We start from the raw sequence: 14,792 nt of genomic DNA, 5'->3' as shown, positions 1-14,792 counted from the left end.
TAGTGTAAAGGCAATGAATATGTATCAGCATAAAAATAGGGATTAGGTACTTGAAAACCGTTAAACTGATAATTGGACAATTTAAATCTCTGCTCAACAGCAATATTTGAAAAAAATGAATTGTACAAGTTAGTCACCCTCTGAAATTTTTTATTGTTACCTACATAATTTAAAGTTATATTAATTTGAAACACTTCCAAAATTACATAGCGTATTCATATTAGTGCAGATGTATTCATTGTGTCCATGTGTATCGGAACGAATCACACTGAGGCCATTATTTAAGTTTTGAGGCTTTTTCCATTTAAACTCGCTTCTCTTTGAACAAGTTTTTCGGCAAAAATTATTTTTATTCAATAATTTTGCCGAAGAATTTTTACAAAGGAGGGACTTTGCGCTGATCACACTTAAAATCTTTCCAAAGGTCTGATTTTGGTCCTAATACGCGGCAGAAAAAAGCCATCAACTCTTTCTTCTCATCATCAGCAAAAACCTGAAAAAAAATGAATAGAATTATAAATATATATTATGAATAGAGACGAGAGTTTGTTTCATAGAACTAAATTTATTTTAAAGTATAATTACATTTAAAATAAAAGTAGCAAGCAGTAGAGCTACCAGAAAAAGCAGGTCGATACGAAGACCCATGACTATTTCATTCGACTCGATCGACTGCGCAATAAAAATACGAGTAGCAGAGATCAGTTGGCTTTTATACTCAAAAATACCTGTAGCTAATTGATACAATTTTTATTGCTAATACGATTGTGAACATTAAGCAATAAAAAGCGAGTGATGTTAATGGTAATGCAATGATTGCATATTGAGGACGCGTTTGATTTTTTTTTACGAGGGACAACGAGGCTTTAAACGCACGACGCGGCGCACACACACTTTTATATAAACTAAAGTACTGATACTTTTTTTAGGAATCAAAATTCAAAATTCTGGAAATCCAAGCACTTTTTTCAGCTTCACTACATCGAGTTTTCTTTTGAGTTCCCTATTTAAAAAAAAGAAAAAACTTATTGGATGATCTGTGCACGAGTTATGTGTAAAAGCAGTTTAGTTGCAGTGTCTCTGTATTATTTCTACTTTCTCATATGCTTCTCAAATACCGACCGTCTCAATCAAAATTCATCGAATTTAGTAACATTTTATTAAAAAGTGTGAGTCTAGCGAAGTAGGGGCGTATGCCTAGCCATCTGCTACTGACATTATTTATAGCATTTTCCTAAGCATGAACGGCCTTCGCTACGCTAGATTTACGCTTTCTAAATTCTAATCGTTACCGAATTCAACGACTCTGACTGTACATAGCTACTTTTATCTCTTGTAGCTTCACCTACGAGTTTTTAATTCTCTATACAGATCGTAGTGCGTGTAAAAGATCAGTACATGTACAACGCCACAGCGTGAACATCAAATAGATATAGCAAGTGATTCTCGTGGAAAAAAAATAATACAAAACACTTCAAGTTATTAGTGATTGTGAATTGTGTTCGAGTGAGTTCAACGATGGCCATATCAAAAGACCGATCCTTTTCGAGTTTCGATAAACAAAAAAATTTCATCGACCCTTTCATTGTGATGAAGACGTTCATCACAATTACATTATTTTTCAAATTTCTTCAGAATTTCGCTCGAATCTTTGTTATGCTATAGAATGAGCTAGGAAGCTCCAATCGAAATTTTGCGACGGTCAAAATTTATTAAAATTTGACAAGGAATTCGAAAAAAATTTTTTCAAATTTTTTTACCGGAACCTCTGGGTTCCAGGAACCGTTTTTCATAAAAATAGCGTTTTTTAGCCATAGATGCTATCGCCTTCAATTAAAAAATTTGAAAAAATTCAAGGTTATGTATTTTNGCGCGAGAAAGAGCGTCAACATGGAGCATAGACGTTCCTTTTCTATATTTAATTTCAAAATCAAACTCCGAAATGGCACTCGCCCAACGTGCGATTTGTGCGTTTTGAGTTTTCCATGTATTGATATTGATTAGACATTGACAATCAGTCACGATTACAAATGGTATTCCGATTAAAAATGATCTAAGTCTACTCAACGACCATGCAATAGCCAGTAGCTCGAGTCTCGATGAGTGGTACAATTTTTCAGTCTCCGACGTGCGTCTCGACACAGCATACACGAGTCGTAGCTCATTGTTCTCGTCTGCTTGAAACAGCATTGCAGCGAGTCCCAGCGATGACGCGTCGGTATGTAATTCGGTTCTTGTCGCTCTAGGACTATACATATACAATACAGGTCGTTGGGTTAGCTTATTTTTAAGACTTTCGAATGCGCTTTCTTGATCACGCGTCCATACAAACTGTTGAGGTGTTTTTAGCAAACTTGTTAACGGAGCGGCTTGATGTGCGAAGAATGGTATGAATCTACGGAAGAAGCTACATAAACCAATAAATCGACGTACATCGTGAATATTTTTCGGTTCTGGAAATTTAGAAATCGCGTCAATTTTTTTTATACCCGGCTGTATCATACTATTACCAATAATAAATCCAAGATATTCGACTTGTTTTAAACCGAAACGACTCTTTTTTAGACTTATTGTCAAACCTGCGTTTTTGAGCAACTGTAACACTTCTTCCAGAGAATTCATTAAATCCTTCCACGTACTCGCATAAATACATGTATCATCGAAGAATGTAAAGGCAATGCCTTTTTTATGCGCAATACCTAATACTTTTTCCATTAACTTCGCGAAATACATTGGAGCGTTGACAAGGCCAAACATGGCGCGTTCAAACTGACCTGTCTGTTTTTCGGTAATAAAGGCAGTTTTTTCCTTCGCTTCGTTAGTCAATGGTAATTGTAAATATCCGAGAGCTAAATCAATTGTAATGAAAAATTTCGCCTCATTTAGCTTTGACAACATGTCATCGAAATTAGGAATAGGAAAATGTACGCGCTTTGTATTTTTATTTAGTCTACGATAATCGATTACCATCCGCGGAGTACCATCTTTCTTTTGTACTAAAAAGGCAGGGCTTGCGTACTCTGATGAGGTCTCGGTTACTATGCCTAGTCTTTTGTATTCGGAAACAATCGCATCTAAATCGTCGCGGTCTTTCGCATTCAATTTGTAAGGCTTTGCATGCACCGGACTTTTATCGTTTTCAATCTGTATGTCCATTGTTAATGCATTCGTGCAACCAAGTTCATTAATATCACGCGCTACACACATTCGATACTTATTAAGCATTTCGACTATTTCATTTTTTTGTTCACGCGATATACAATCATCGGTTATCACTTCTTCACTTTTTATGTCCTCGAAGCGTTGCTTCACGTTCGGTAATTCACAGATACTCATGATTCTTTCGCACATGTTTTCACCAGCTTTCACAACTGAATTTTCGCCGAAATTCGCAACGGGCATATACATTTTGCCTGCATGAGATTTGACATGTACGAAATTTATCGTATTTCTAGGGAGCGTAGCATCTTCGAGAGAATGAGTCTTTTCCAAAGCAGTTCTGCTATCATCGAATAGGCTCGGGTCAATATTCGCGAAAATGAGATCGTCGTCTACGCGTTTGTACGTTATATCGAGAGCTTCTGTGAAGGGAAGACCAATTATTAAGTCGTAGCGCTGTACATTATCCGGAACTATACGAAATTCTACTTCTTTTAGACTTAAATTTCCGAGTTTCATTTTCTCGTCATGGTTAGACCACGTCCGGATGAGTCCACTGGGAACATCGGAGCATCACGTTAAATAGCTATGGACCGTACATGATTGACCTACGGTCATGTATAATATGTAATCATCGCTATTAATTGTAAAAAAATCTTACTTATTGTCTCACGACAGATTGTAGATTAATATTTGAATAAATAAAAAAAAAAAATTTTCGCGTGTGTAATTCCCGGAGAAATGACGTCATTCTCGCCGAAGCCTCCTAATATTGTGCGCTTCTGTATTACATGCAACCCAAGAGTTAAAACAAACGTTGATTTCATGGTATTGACCTCGGCACCCATGTCGATTTCAGCCTTTACACAAACATCATTCACGTATACATTTTGAAAAAATTTTTCATCTAACGCGCCACGCGATAATGGTACATTCTGGATAGTGTCGACCGTTGACTTTATAGGCTTACTTTCTTGCGGACAATTCTTAGAAATATGACCCTCACCTTTACATGAATAACACACAATGCTCCGTTTTTGCTTACACTCTTTCGATAAGTGCCCGACTTGTTTACAACGGTTACATTTAGTCGAGAACGCGCTATTGTTTTTACCTTCACTGCTTGCAGACAAACTCTTCGTGTCTTCGCCGTCGCTGTTGTTTTCGGACGTTGCTGCTCCTCGTTGCTTGTATCTCCCGGAAGACGCGTGTGCTCCGAATTTCGGGCCGTACCGCTCACGCCGAGAGCCTTGTCGAATCTCAGGATGTCTTGGAGAATCTCGTCTGTAGTCCTATAATCTCGGGTTAAAATAAGATTCGCAATATCCTTCGACCATAGTCCGTCTGCGACTTCGTCTCGAGTCTCTGAGATGGATAAGTTCAGACAGCTACACAACCAAATCTTATCCAGCACATATTCTTGCAGCGTTTCACCTTTCTTCTGCGTTCGTTTGGACATTATTCAAAGTCGATCACTTTTGCTCAGCCTCTTGGTAAACGTTGATTTGAATGCCCGCTTCAGAGATTCGTAATCAGTCACTGTGTCCATCCGTGTCAAAAACCATTTGAGTGCTGCATTTTTAAAATGTGCCTTTGCCACATTATAGGTCGTTGCGTCGGACCATTGATTAAGATTTTTCATAAGATCCAACTCACGAATCCAAGCGTCGGATCCTTCTGCATCTTCTGTACCGTTAAAATCGCGTATCGAGTTCTGAGAACTCGCCATGATTACTTAATCGGTCGATCGCGTTCGTACATCGTTTAGCAATGTACCACGTAATTGCAATAGTGCGTTTGCCACTTCACTTTCCACGCTTGCTTGTGAATCATGTTGTGAAGCATACTGTCTTGCAAAATCATCTTTGAATTGCGTTATTGCTGCGTCGAACGTTTGTCTATCCTCCAGTCTGCGGGATTTCTGGCGTTCAATTTCAGTCAAAGCTTCCTCGAGCTGACTTTTTAACGCATCAATTTCATCTTGCATCTTGGAGTCTTTAATCGTCAGCACTGTAAAATGACTTCTTAAAATTTTCTTTCGGAACTTTGCGCTATTCGGCTCACTAACACCTTTCTAGCCTCGGGCTCAGAAGATAACAACACCGAATACACGCGCCTTTCCACACGAGAAAATTTTTTCACTCAATCAGTCTCTTTAGAACTCAATTTATCCCACTTCTGAATTGTTGGAGATACAAGGACGTTGGAGCTGAGCATGCCCGAAAATGATTTGACACAGTTTGTGTATTTAAAAAGAGATTTATTATAATTATTAATTGTTGTATACATATTAAGTATTGGAGTATAGGCAACTTGCCATCGAAGCGATACAAGTTCGGAGTCGGGCTAACAGCTCCGCTCACTACAACGACCAGTCAATATCTACCTCGCTCGTGCGATGCGTTGCATCGCGTACGTTGGTCAGGCGAAGCGCGCAAAAAAAAGGAGAGGGGCGGCAAGTCCGCGCTACGGACCTCTCGACGTAACTTACTGTGCCGTCTGGCGGTTAAGCGTAGAATTATACGAACAATAATTACGAGAGTTTTAATGTAATGTATCGAGCGACCCATCACACGTGAGAGAAACATACTGTGAGAACGGCACCGTTGCCAGATTTCCTCGTTATAAATGATGATGTTTTTTTATCAAAATTTATAATAATTTGATGAAATATATGTTCGGTATGATTAAAATAACGAATAATAAGGACAATTTTCATTCTAAAATATCAATTTTCTTTATATATAGTGCTTTTTCACAGTCGTCAGTGACGGTCAAAAATCGACCAGCTGATTTGCCTGCAGGCAAAACAAAGCGACTGCCCGTATACTTTACATGTTAAAGTTGGTTGATAAAAGTAGTTGTAATTAGTTTACCGTGCGATTAAAAAATAAACAAAAAATATCTGGAGAAAGCAGAAATCCTTGTGTATCGAAACATCGAAGCGGGTTTTAGTTAAAGTCTTTAGTTTGTAAATAAAAAAATATTGAAATTTCGGATTTTTTGTCTGTGATATTATCAATAAACTCTAATAAAGTAGTTATTAAAAGTGGTTTTTTAGGTTGCAATACAAACTCTCAAGCAGGGAAATTTTATTCTTTCAAATTATCAACAAAAAACTAAGAAACAATCGTAATTAAGAATATTATATTTCCACCAACAGCAGACTTGGGTTAGAAGACGATTGCGAGATCATTTTCATAATTTTTCTAAATTACGATTACGATTGTTTCTTAGTTTTTCGTTGATAATTTGAAAGAATAAAAATTTCCCTGCTTGAGAGTTTACATTGCAACCCAAAAAACCACTTTTAATAACTATTTTATTAGGGTTTATTGACAATATTACAGACAAAAAAGCCGAAATTTCAGTATTTTTTTATTTACAAACTAAAGACTTTAATTAAAAACCGCTTCGATATTTTGATATACAAGGATTTCTGCTTTCTCCAGATATTTTTTGTTTATTTTTTTACTGCACGGTAAACTAATTACAAGTACTTTTACCAACCAACTTTAACATGTAAAGTATACGGACGGTTGCTTTGTTTTGCCTCCAGGCAAATCAGCTGGTCGATTTTTGACCGTCACTGACGACTGTGAAAAAGCCCTATAGTTGAATTGTAGCTCATAATATTTTGTTCCATGAGTTGGTATCACTGCTTCGCGCACGTGTATAAGCATAGGCGACCCCCTCGCCCCGCCTGCCCCTTGAAAGTGCTATCGAACCTCCTTAAACTGCGTTTGCTCTGGCTGTGCGACTCGATCAGGTGATACAACGTGCCACATGCGTTTATACTTAATATATGAATAGATGTTACAACATCTAAAACTAATTTATCAACATATAAAGGAAATTCAAAACTTCTATCATAAATACATATAAATTCCAACGAATTTTTTTTTTAATTAGTCATGAGAAATGAAATCAATGATTTTTTTTAATATAAAATGGTTACGCATTAATTAATAAAATAACGTTGTTTCATAGTAGAGTCCAATAAATTCTAATACCTGTTGAAATCTTAAAAAGATTGGTCTCAAAGTATTAAAAATCAGTCTGAAAAACTAAAGCAGCAATTTTTGTGTCCTATATGAGTGATTCTGACTAACTTTTAAAATAACGCCTCAGAAAATTTTTGATGAAAAATCAAGCGGCACAAGTATCAGGAGTGAATTTTTCTTGAAGATTATCAACAAAGGATGCCAAAAATAACTTTGGGCTTTATTTCCCCCTTAACGACGAATTGCACACATCGGTGCTGACAAGTGAAGACAATTGCGTTCTGGCTGACGAGCCAATAAATAATACAAAATGTAACGATATAACGATTTAATATGAACTAAGATTTAATAATGATATTTTTACATTGTAACAGAAAATTGCGTTCTGGAAAAATTACTAATTATGTAAATGCCTATGAAAGTAAATTAAATTTTTTTTTAACTTTACAATGATGACGATAAGAAGTAAAATTGATAATAATAAAAAATAGTTTATATGTTAATTAATATGTCAATTAATGTTTAATTATTAAGTAAAAAAAGTGTAAAGTCTTATAAAATTATAAAAACATTTGAAATTTTAAAAACAAATCATACAATGGATACATCCATCGAAAACTATACTTGATTCTTGAAATTAATAATTTCATAATTTTAACTTAACATAATTATAATTCATAGTGTTATTCGAAGTATGAAAAATCCATGTGACTTGGTGCTTTCTTGAAGTATAATAGAAATTGTTTATTATTGTAAAGTAAAGTAATTTAATCTCTTTGTAGAACTAGAAAATATTTCCAAATTTTTATAAAAACCATATTACTTTTATATTCAGCATGACTTACTTTAATCTTTTTTTCGAATTTGACGACGCATTAGAGTTGCAATCAAATTTTTATTTTATTCTTACTAAATGAAAACAAAAAAAAAATTATAATAGATTTTTTTAACCAACATGTTTACACGAATTTGAATTTGGTGCTCATTGCAAACGCTACATAGCACTGTAAAAACTACTACTATACTATTCTACAAAGTGCGCATGTGTCGCCGCTACACTTTCTACCGTCCTACGATAGCTTTTACTTTGATCGATACCGGTCACTCGCCGCTAACACGCCTGACGCCACGCTGTAAAGAGCTACGTATAGCAGCCACAACTGTCGCATCGCCAGCAAGCAAGCAAGCAGCAAGAGTGTTTAGTGAAATTCATAGTGTAACACGTAGTGACAATCATAGTGTGAATCACATGTGTGTGAAGAGCTACGTATAACAGTCACAACTGCCGCATCGCCAGCAAGCAAGCAGCAAGAGTGTTTAGTGAAACTCATAGTGTAACACGTAGTGACAATTACAGTGTGAATCATGAGTCTCAATGAGCAATCCGATGTCATTTTAGACAATCGAACCCCATTAGAAGAATTAAGGAGCTTACGACAGACGATTAATTTTGATAACGAAAGAGAGCTATTTAATCTCTTCGAAAAAATTAATTCATCAATCAGCGAACTAAACGGCGAACCGTCTCTACTACAGGAATTCCGGTTTCAGCCCGAAGAAATGAACTCGCTTCTTTTGGAGGCCGTTAAACACGTGGCCGTGAAAAACAACGACACAAGTGAAATCGCACATGGATTCATCGATTTTGTGGTTAATAGCGGATACGAGTACAAGCCTGCCGACGACGTCGAGGCTGGCGAGCCTCTGCTACGTGCCACGCCGATACTTTACTTGGCAACACAAGATTACCGCACTGCCTACCCGCTAACTGCGAACATCAGGACGATGGTGATTAAACTTTTCAAAATATACAACAATTTCCACGTGAACTACACCGACGAGGACGGACTGACGCACTTTCACGCGGCCTGCATGGCCAGGTGCGAGCACGTCATCGAGAAATTTCTCGAGCTTGGCCAGGACCCCAACGTGCGCGTGGGCGACACGGGCGACACACCGCTGATCATGGTTATTACCGACCACTCGCTCGCCGAGTTGTTGCTGCGACGTGGCGCCGATCCGAATCTCGCCAATGCATGGGGGCAGGCGCCTCTGCACTTCCTCAGCGCCCTCGAGGAAGACGACGACTGGCCGAAGGCGTTGTTCGAGCTCAGCCACGACAAGTATCGGCCGCTGCAGGTGGACATCCAGAATAAATCTGGCGATGTACCGCTACTGTATTCTCTGAAGCGGGGTCGCAAAAAATTGACCGAGATCCTGCTGAGGAGAGGCGCCAATCCGAATTTGGCCAACCAAAACGGAATGACACCTCTTCACTGCATTTGCACTCACTCGGAAGATGTCGACTTGTTGAAGATGTATTACGACATCAACGAAGAATTGCATCAAACGGTGCATACCAACGCCAAAGACATGCTGGGCTGGACACCGTTATACCTGGCTGCGTACCACGATATGCGACAAATGGTCAAATTTTTACTGACAGCAGGAGCCGATCCCAGTATAGCCTGCGAACAAGCAAAGACGCCTCTGCACGTTGTTTGCGACAATTATCGCGACGACCCTAGCCTGGCGAATATCTTATTGGAGTTCAGCCAACAGCGATTTAAGCCGCTGCAGATCAATACTATGGATCAATTTGGCAACACACCGCTGCATCTGGCCATGTCCCACAACAACAAAAACTTGGTCAAGGTTCTGCTGAGACACGGCGCCAGACCCAATATAATCAATAAAGCGGGAAGGACGCCTTTGCACAAGCTCTTGGATCGTCGAGAATGCGACGACGAATTGCTCAAGTTATTTTTCGAAATCAACGAGGCCAATAAGCAGCCCGTGCGCATCGATGCTCGAGACGATAATAGGATCACACCGTTGCACCTGGCAATGAAGCACGGTAACAGATACGCGATCGATTTGCTGATGAGAAAGAGCGCTCAAGGGAAGGAATCTGCTACTGTTTCGTCTCGGATTCGCGAGAACACCGAAGACGACGACGACGAGAGTAATTTAGCTCCGGCGCGAAAACTCAGGAGATTGGATCCGAATTTAGCCAACGCCAATCGAACGACTTTTCTGCACGTTTACTGCAAGAACAATTGTTATCAACAGTTGGTCGAGCTACTTCTCAAGCAACTACTTGATATCAACGCCCAGGACGAGTTGTATAACACACCATTGCACTGGGCCCTGTTCGGCAAAAAATATAACAAACTACTTATCGAATTGCTGCTAAGGAGGGGCGCCGATCGGAATGCGGCTAATATCCAAGGACAGAGGCCTCTTCACTTCATTTGCAAGAGAACGGATAATGATGATATTCATGATTTGATGGAGGTATTCTTCGAGATCAACGGAGAAGTAGAGGTCGACGCCAGAGACAATCAAGACCTAACACCCCTTCAATTGGCTGTGGCTAATTTCAGACCCGATATGGTCGATATACTCCTGGATCATGGTGCCGATCTGTCCAAATTCGTTTTTCCAGATGCGAGTAACTTCGCTGAGAGATTTAAAAATTGTAAATATGAGTTCGGATTGGAACTTGCTTCTGGGGCTCTATCCTGTGTCGAGCGCTTAGAGAAGAGGGGCTACGAAACTAAGAGAAGTGACGCTTTGACGATCATGAGATTATTCAAGAAGTACAAATTGTTTGCGAAGTCAGGAGATTTGAGCGAACGTTTTAAAAAGAGAAAATTCAAGTTCGCAACGAAAAAGTTAAGGATAAATTCGAACATGTCGCTCGACGAACTAATCCAGGCACAACCCGGGGAATCGGGAAATTTAGTCACATATACAGAATTATTCAAATTTTGGCGTGGGGCGAAGAGCCAATATAATGTGATCACTGCACGCGTATGCGAGAATATGTCTAGAAATTTTTTCTGGCGCTGGGCAATGAATTCATTATTAAAGGAGATGCCGATTCAAATATCGAAAAGTCTGCCAAAGGAGATCTGTGTATTTATTCTCGAACCACTAAAGAACAAAGAATTATATAATGTTTGCTTGTACTTTGTATCACCAAAAAACAAAAATGCCGATTTAAATGTCAAGGAGTCTGCCGGAGGAGATGTGTGTAATGATTCTCGAATCACTAAATAACAATGAATTATTTAATGTTTGCTTGCACTTTGTATCACCACAAAACAAAAATATTTCAAAAAATTAATCAATTAAACTCCGTAATAAATGGATTATGTTTACCAACAATAAATAATAATTTAAACCCATTTCTAAAAGATCTTTTTTTCTTTTCCTTATCTTTCGAAATCTGTGCTCGAATATATTTATGAATCATTTCATCACATCAAAAAATTTTGAAAATTATTCTTTTCAAATTAAAAAAGAAATTTAAAGAACTTTAATTACGTTTTGAATATTATTTTAATTAATTTTCGTTCATTTTTTTTTTTCAATATTTTTTTTATTTGTGATAATTACTTGAATGTCATTGTCTTGAATGTTATTATATAACATTACAATTATTTTAATATGAATTATCGATATTTACATTGAATTTAATAAAGTTCTTGGAGAGAATTCTAAGAAATGTAAATTAAATTGTGTGTTTCGTAATTAACACTCAAATATAGTTTTCATATGAATTAACTTATAATATGTAAAATATATAATAAGTAAATAGTGAAACAAATTCTCTTAAAATTTGTTTATTTTTACTAATACGCCTATTGCACACTTACTACAAGCACACTATGCTCCATTGGTTTCTTTACCAAACATCCAAGTCTAGCTCCAATATATGCATCCTTCAACTTATGTTTCTAGAAAGCCTAGATACAAAGTGTTGCATTAGGATCAAAGTAATTGGCATACATTTTTTTTATCAACAGCATGCAATAGTATCAAGTTCACTCGATAAATAATGACATTTTTTAAACAAACCTTAAAGAGTTCACACAAATCATATTTTCCTGTTGTAAAATTTATCCTTTCAGCTTCTAACTGTCCAGTTGGCCAGGTTGTCTAACTTCTGTCAAGTTGCTGTAGATCGATAAAGTTTGATATCACTTTTCAGCTCTAATAATAAAATTAGCTTTGATATTTCTATACGTATTTATTTAATCGCACATAACCTGACACATGACATATTCATTATTATTTGTATTAACGCGTGTATCTTTGTGACCATTTCAAAGAGTTTCAAATTCTTTATCAAGTTCATTGATAAAATTCTCACTTGAAATGTTTCTGTTACATGCCGATCCCTCAAAATACATCTGAATTATCTTAAACACAATTAGCTTTGCTAGCAGATGAAAGTAAGATAATCAGATTAAATTATATCTGGAAATTTCGTGGTTCGGGGACCGTCAGATTTTGTTTCGCTGCTGCTTTTGGCATTGCTGGTGTTGCCCCCGTTTAAGGCATCACGCGATGTTTTGCCGCGCATAAGCTGGCGCTCTTCGCATATCGCATAGACACTGTTTTTCAAACATAACTGTTTGATGCTGTTCTATTTTTTAAAGTTAGCAGCACACATCAGTTTGCATAACGTGCCGACGTCCCAGCAGTTCAGTATACGGGCTGCCTGCTCAAACGTACCTATAAAGAGTCGGTTCAGTAGACGTTACGACGCCAGAGCGTGAACACTTGAACAGTGGAAGATCGCATCGACCGCAGAAAGTGATTTTCGTGAAAAAAAAAAAAAAACAATTACAAACGATTGTGTGTTGTGCGAGTGAGTGTGAAAAAGATGTCCTCGTCCGACGATTCTGATCAAGATGATCAATATGACTTTTCAAATGAACTGAAGAGCATACGTAAATCGATCGATTGGGAAGTGGAAAAAGAGCGACGTCTTCTCTTCGATCGTTTTCGATTCTTGATTAGACAGTGGAAGGGCCAACTTCCAAATCTTCGAGACATCTTTCGGGCCGAAGAAATTGATTGGATTCTCTCGGAGTCTGTGAAATCTGTGGGACACTTTAATTGCAAGAAAGAGCTAACTCCACTCGTCCAGTTTGTGGTCAAATGCGGCTACAAGGACAAGCCTCAAGCTGATGAAGACGGCAAGCCATCGCCGCGTCGCACTACACCAATCCATCATGCGGCTAGACGCCAGTACTACTATTGGTATGATAACATCAGTAACCTCTTCAAAATATACGCCAGATTCGATGTGAACTATACCGACGAAGAAGGATTCACACATTTTCATGTGGCCTGCAAGTATGACTGCGATGACGTCGTCAAGAAATTTCTTAAGCTCGGCCAGGATCCTAATCTCGTCGCGCCAAAAAAAGGTGATTCTCCGCTACACTTGGCTCTAGTTACTGGGAGTATGAAGGTTGTCAAATTATTGCTGAAGCGCGGCGCCAACCCTAATTTAAAGAACAAGAACGGAGAGACACCTTTGCACATTAGATTGGAGCATATATTGATAGCATTGGAGCTTCTGTGACGATGACACGATGGAGAAATTCTTCAAGATCATCGACATTATACGACAGTCAGTGCAGATAGATGCCAAGGATAAGCTTGGTAACACACCATTGAACTTGGCTGTGAGACATGGCAAGGACAAGGTCACCGAAGTGCTGCTGAGAAGAGGCGAGATCCTAATTTAGCCAATGCAGAGGGATTGACCCCTATATTTCCAAGGATCAAAATAATCGTTGCATAGTAGAGTCATTTTTTAAGACCATTGACGACATCCAGAAGACGGTGCAGGTCAATGCCTTGGATAATGAGGGCCTGACACCACTGCAACGGGCCGTGGCGGGATTTTTGCCGCATGTGGTCGATCCACTCTTGGATCATGGCGCTGATCTGTCAAAATTCGTTTTCCCCACTGGGAATAACTATGGCGAGTGTTTCAAGTCCGACGACTTTCCTAAATTGGGCTTAGCATCTGAATGTTTGACGGTCGTCGAACGTCTCGAGAGAAGAGGATACAAACTGGATCGAAGCGGCGCCCTGACGATCATGAAATTTTTTGTTAAACACAAGTTATTTGCGGAATCAGCGAAACTTGACAAGTCTTGGTACGACGATAAACAGGTTATAAGGAAAACAAAAAAAATAAAGATCATTCCGAGTCTGTCGCTCTTCAACGTGATCTGCTTGAGCCCCGAAGAGGCAGCGAAACAACTCACATATACAGACTACTACAAGTTCGCGGAAGAAGTGAGTAACTTTGAAAATCTTCTCCCTGAAAGTCATCGAGATGCTTGTGCCTTACATCTGTGCGAGAAAATGTCTAGGAAATTTTTCCTACGCTGGGCGTTGAAATTTCTCTCGAAGCTAACCCGCAATCGACTGCCGATCGAGGGTTGCCGAATGATTATTGAGCCTCTTCTAAACAAAGATTTATGTAATATTACCTTGGCTACTAAAGGTTAAATCTTCAGACATCGATAAGCATAATTTTCAGTATGTTATTAATTTATGATGCACATTTTACATATTATCCAAATGAATAAATATGAGAAAATTGAAATTCATTAATTTGTTTCTGTTTTGATGTAACTTATTGATTATTAACCTCTTGTGTGTACGATACTTATATTTTCATAGCATTCTATTCTTCAAGTAGTTTTCTCATATAAAACCGAATACATATTGTGCCACCTGCATATCGGTCGCACTTTTCTTGAACACACGAATGTACGCTATGCTATTTCATTTTAAAAACTCTTTTGTCAC

At 38.2% G+C, this 14,792-nt stretch overlaps 1 protein-coding gene across 1 annotated transcript; it reads left to right on the top strand.

Moving 5' to 3' along the window:
- Positions 1-12,590: 12,590 nt before the first annotated feature.
- LOC111693593 (ankyrin-1-like) lies at positions 12,591-13,734 on the top strand. The gene has a single exon (XM_023458567.1). It carries the CDS (start codon positions 12,841-12,843, stop codon positions 13,546-13,548), a length of 708 nt encoding a protein of 235 aa, XP_023314335.1. The 5' UTR covers positions 12,591-12,840; the 3' UTR covers positions 13,549-13,734.
- Positions 13,735-14,792: the final 1,058 nt, after the last annotated feature.

The sequence above is a fragment of the Trichogramma pretiosum genome, unplaced genomic scaffold, assembly GCF_000599845.2.
Source record: "Trichogramma pretiosum strain Unisexual culture from Peru unplaced genomic scaffold, Tpre_2.0 scaffold102, whole genome shotgun sequence".
Lineage (NCBI taxonomy): Eukaryota > Metazoa > Arthropoda > Insecta > Hymenoptera > Trichogrammatidae > Trichogramma > Trichogramma pretiosum.
Note: the sequence above shows the minus strand (reverse complement) of the source record. Positions and strands in the feature narration are given on the sequence as shown.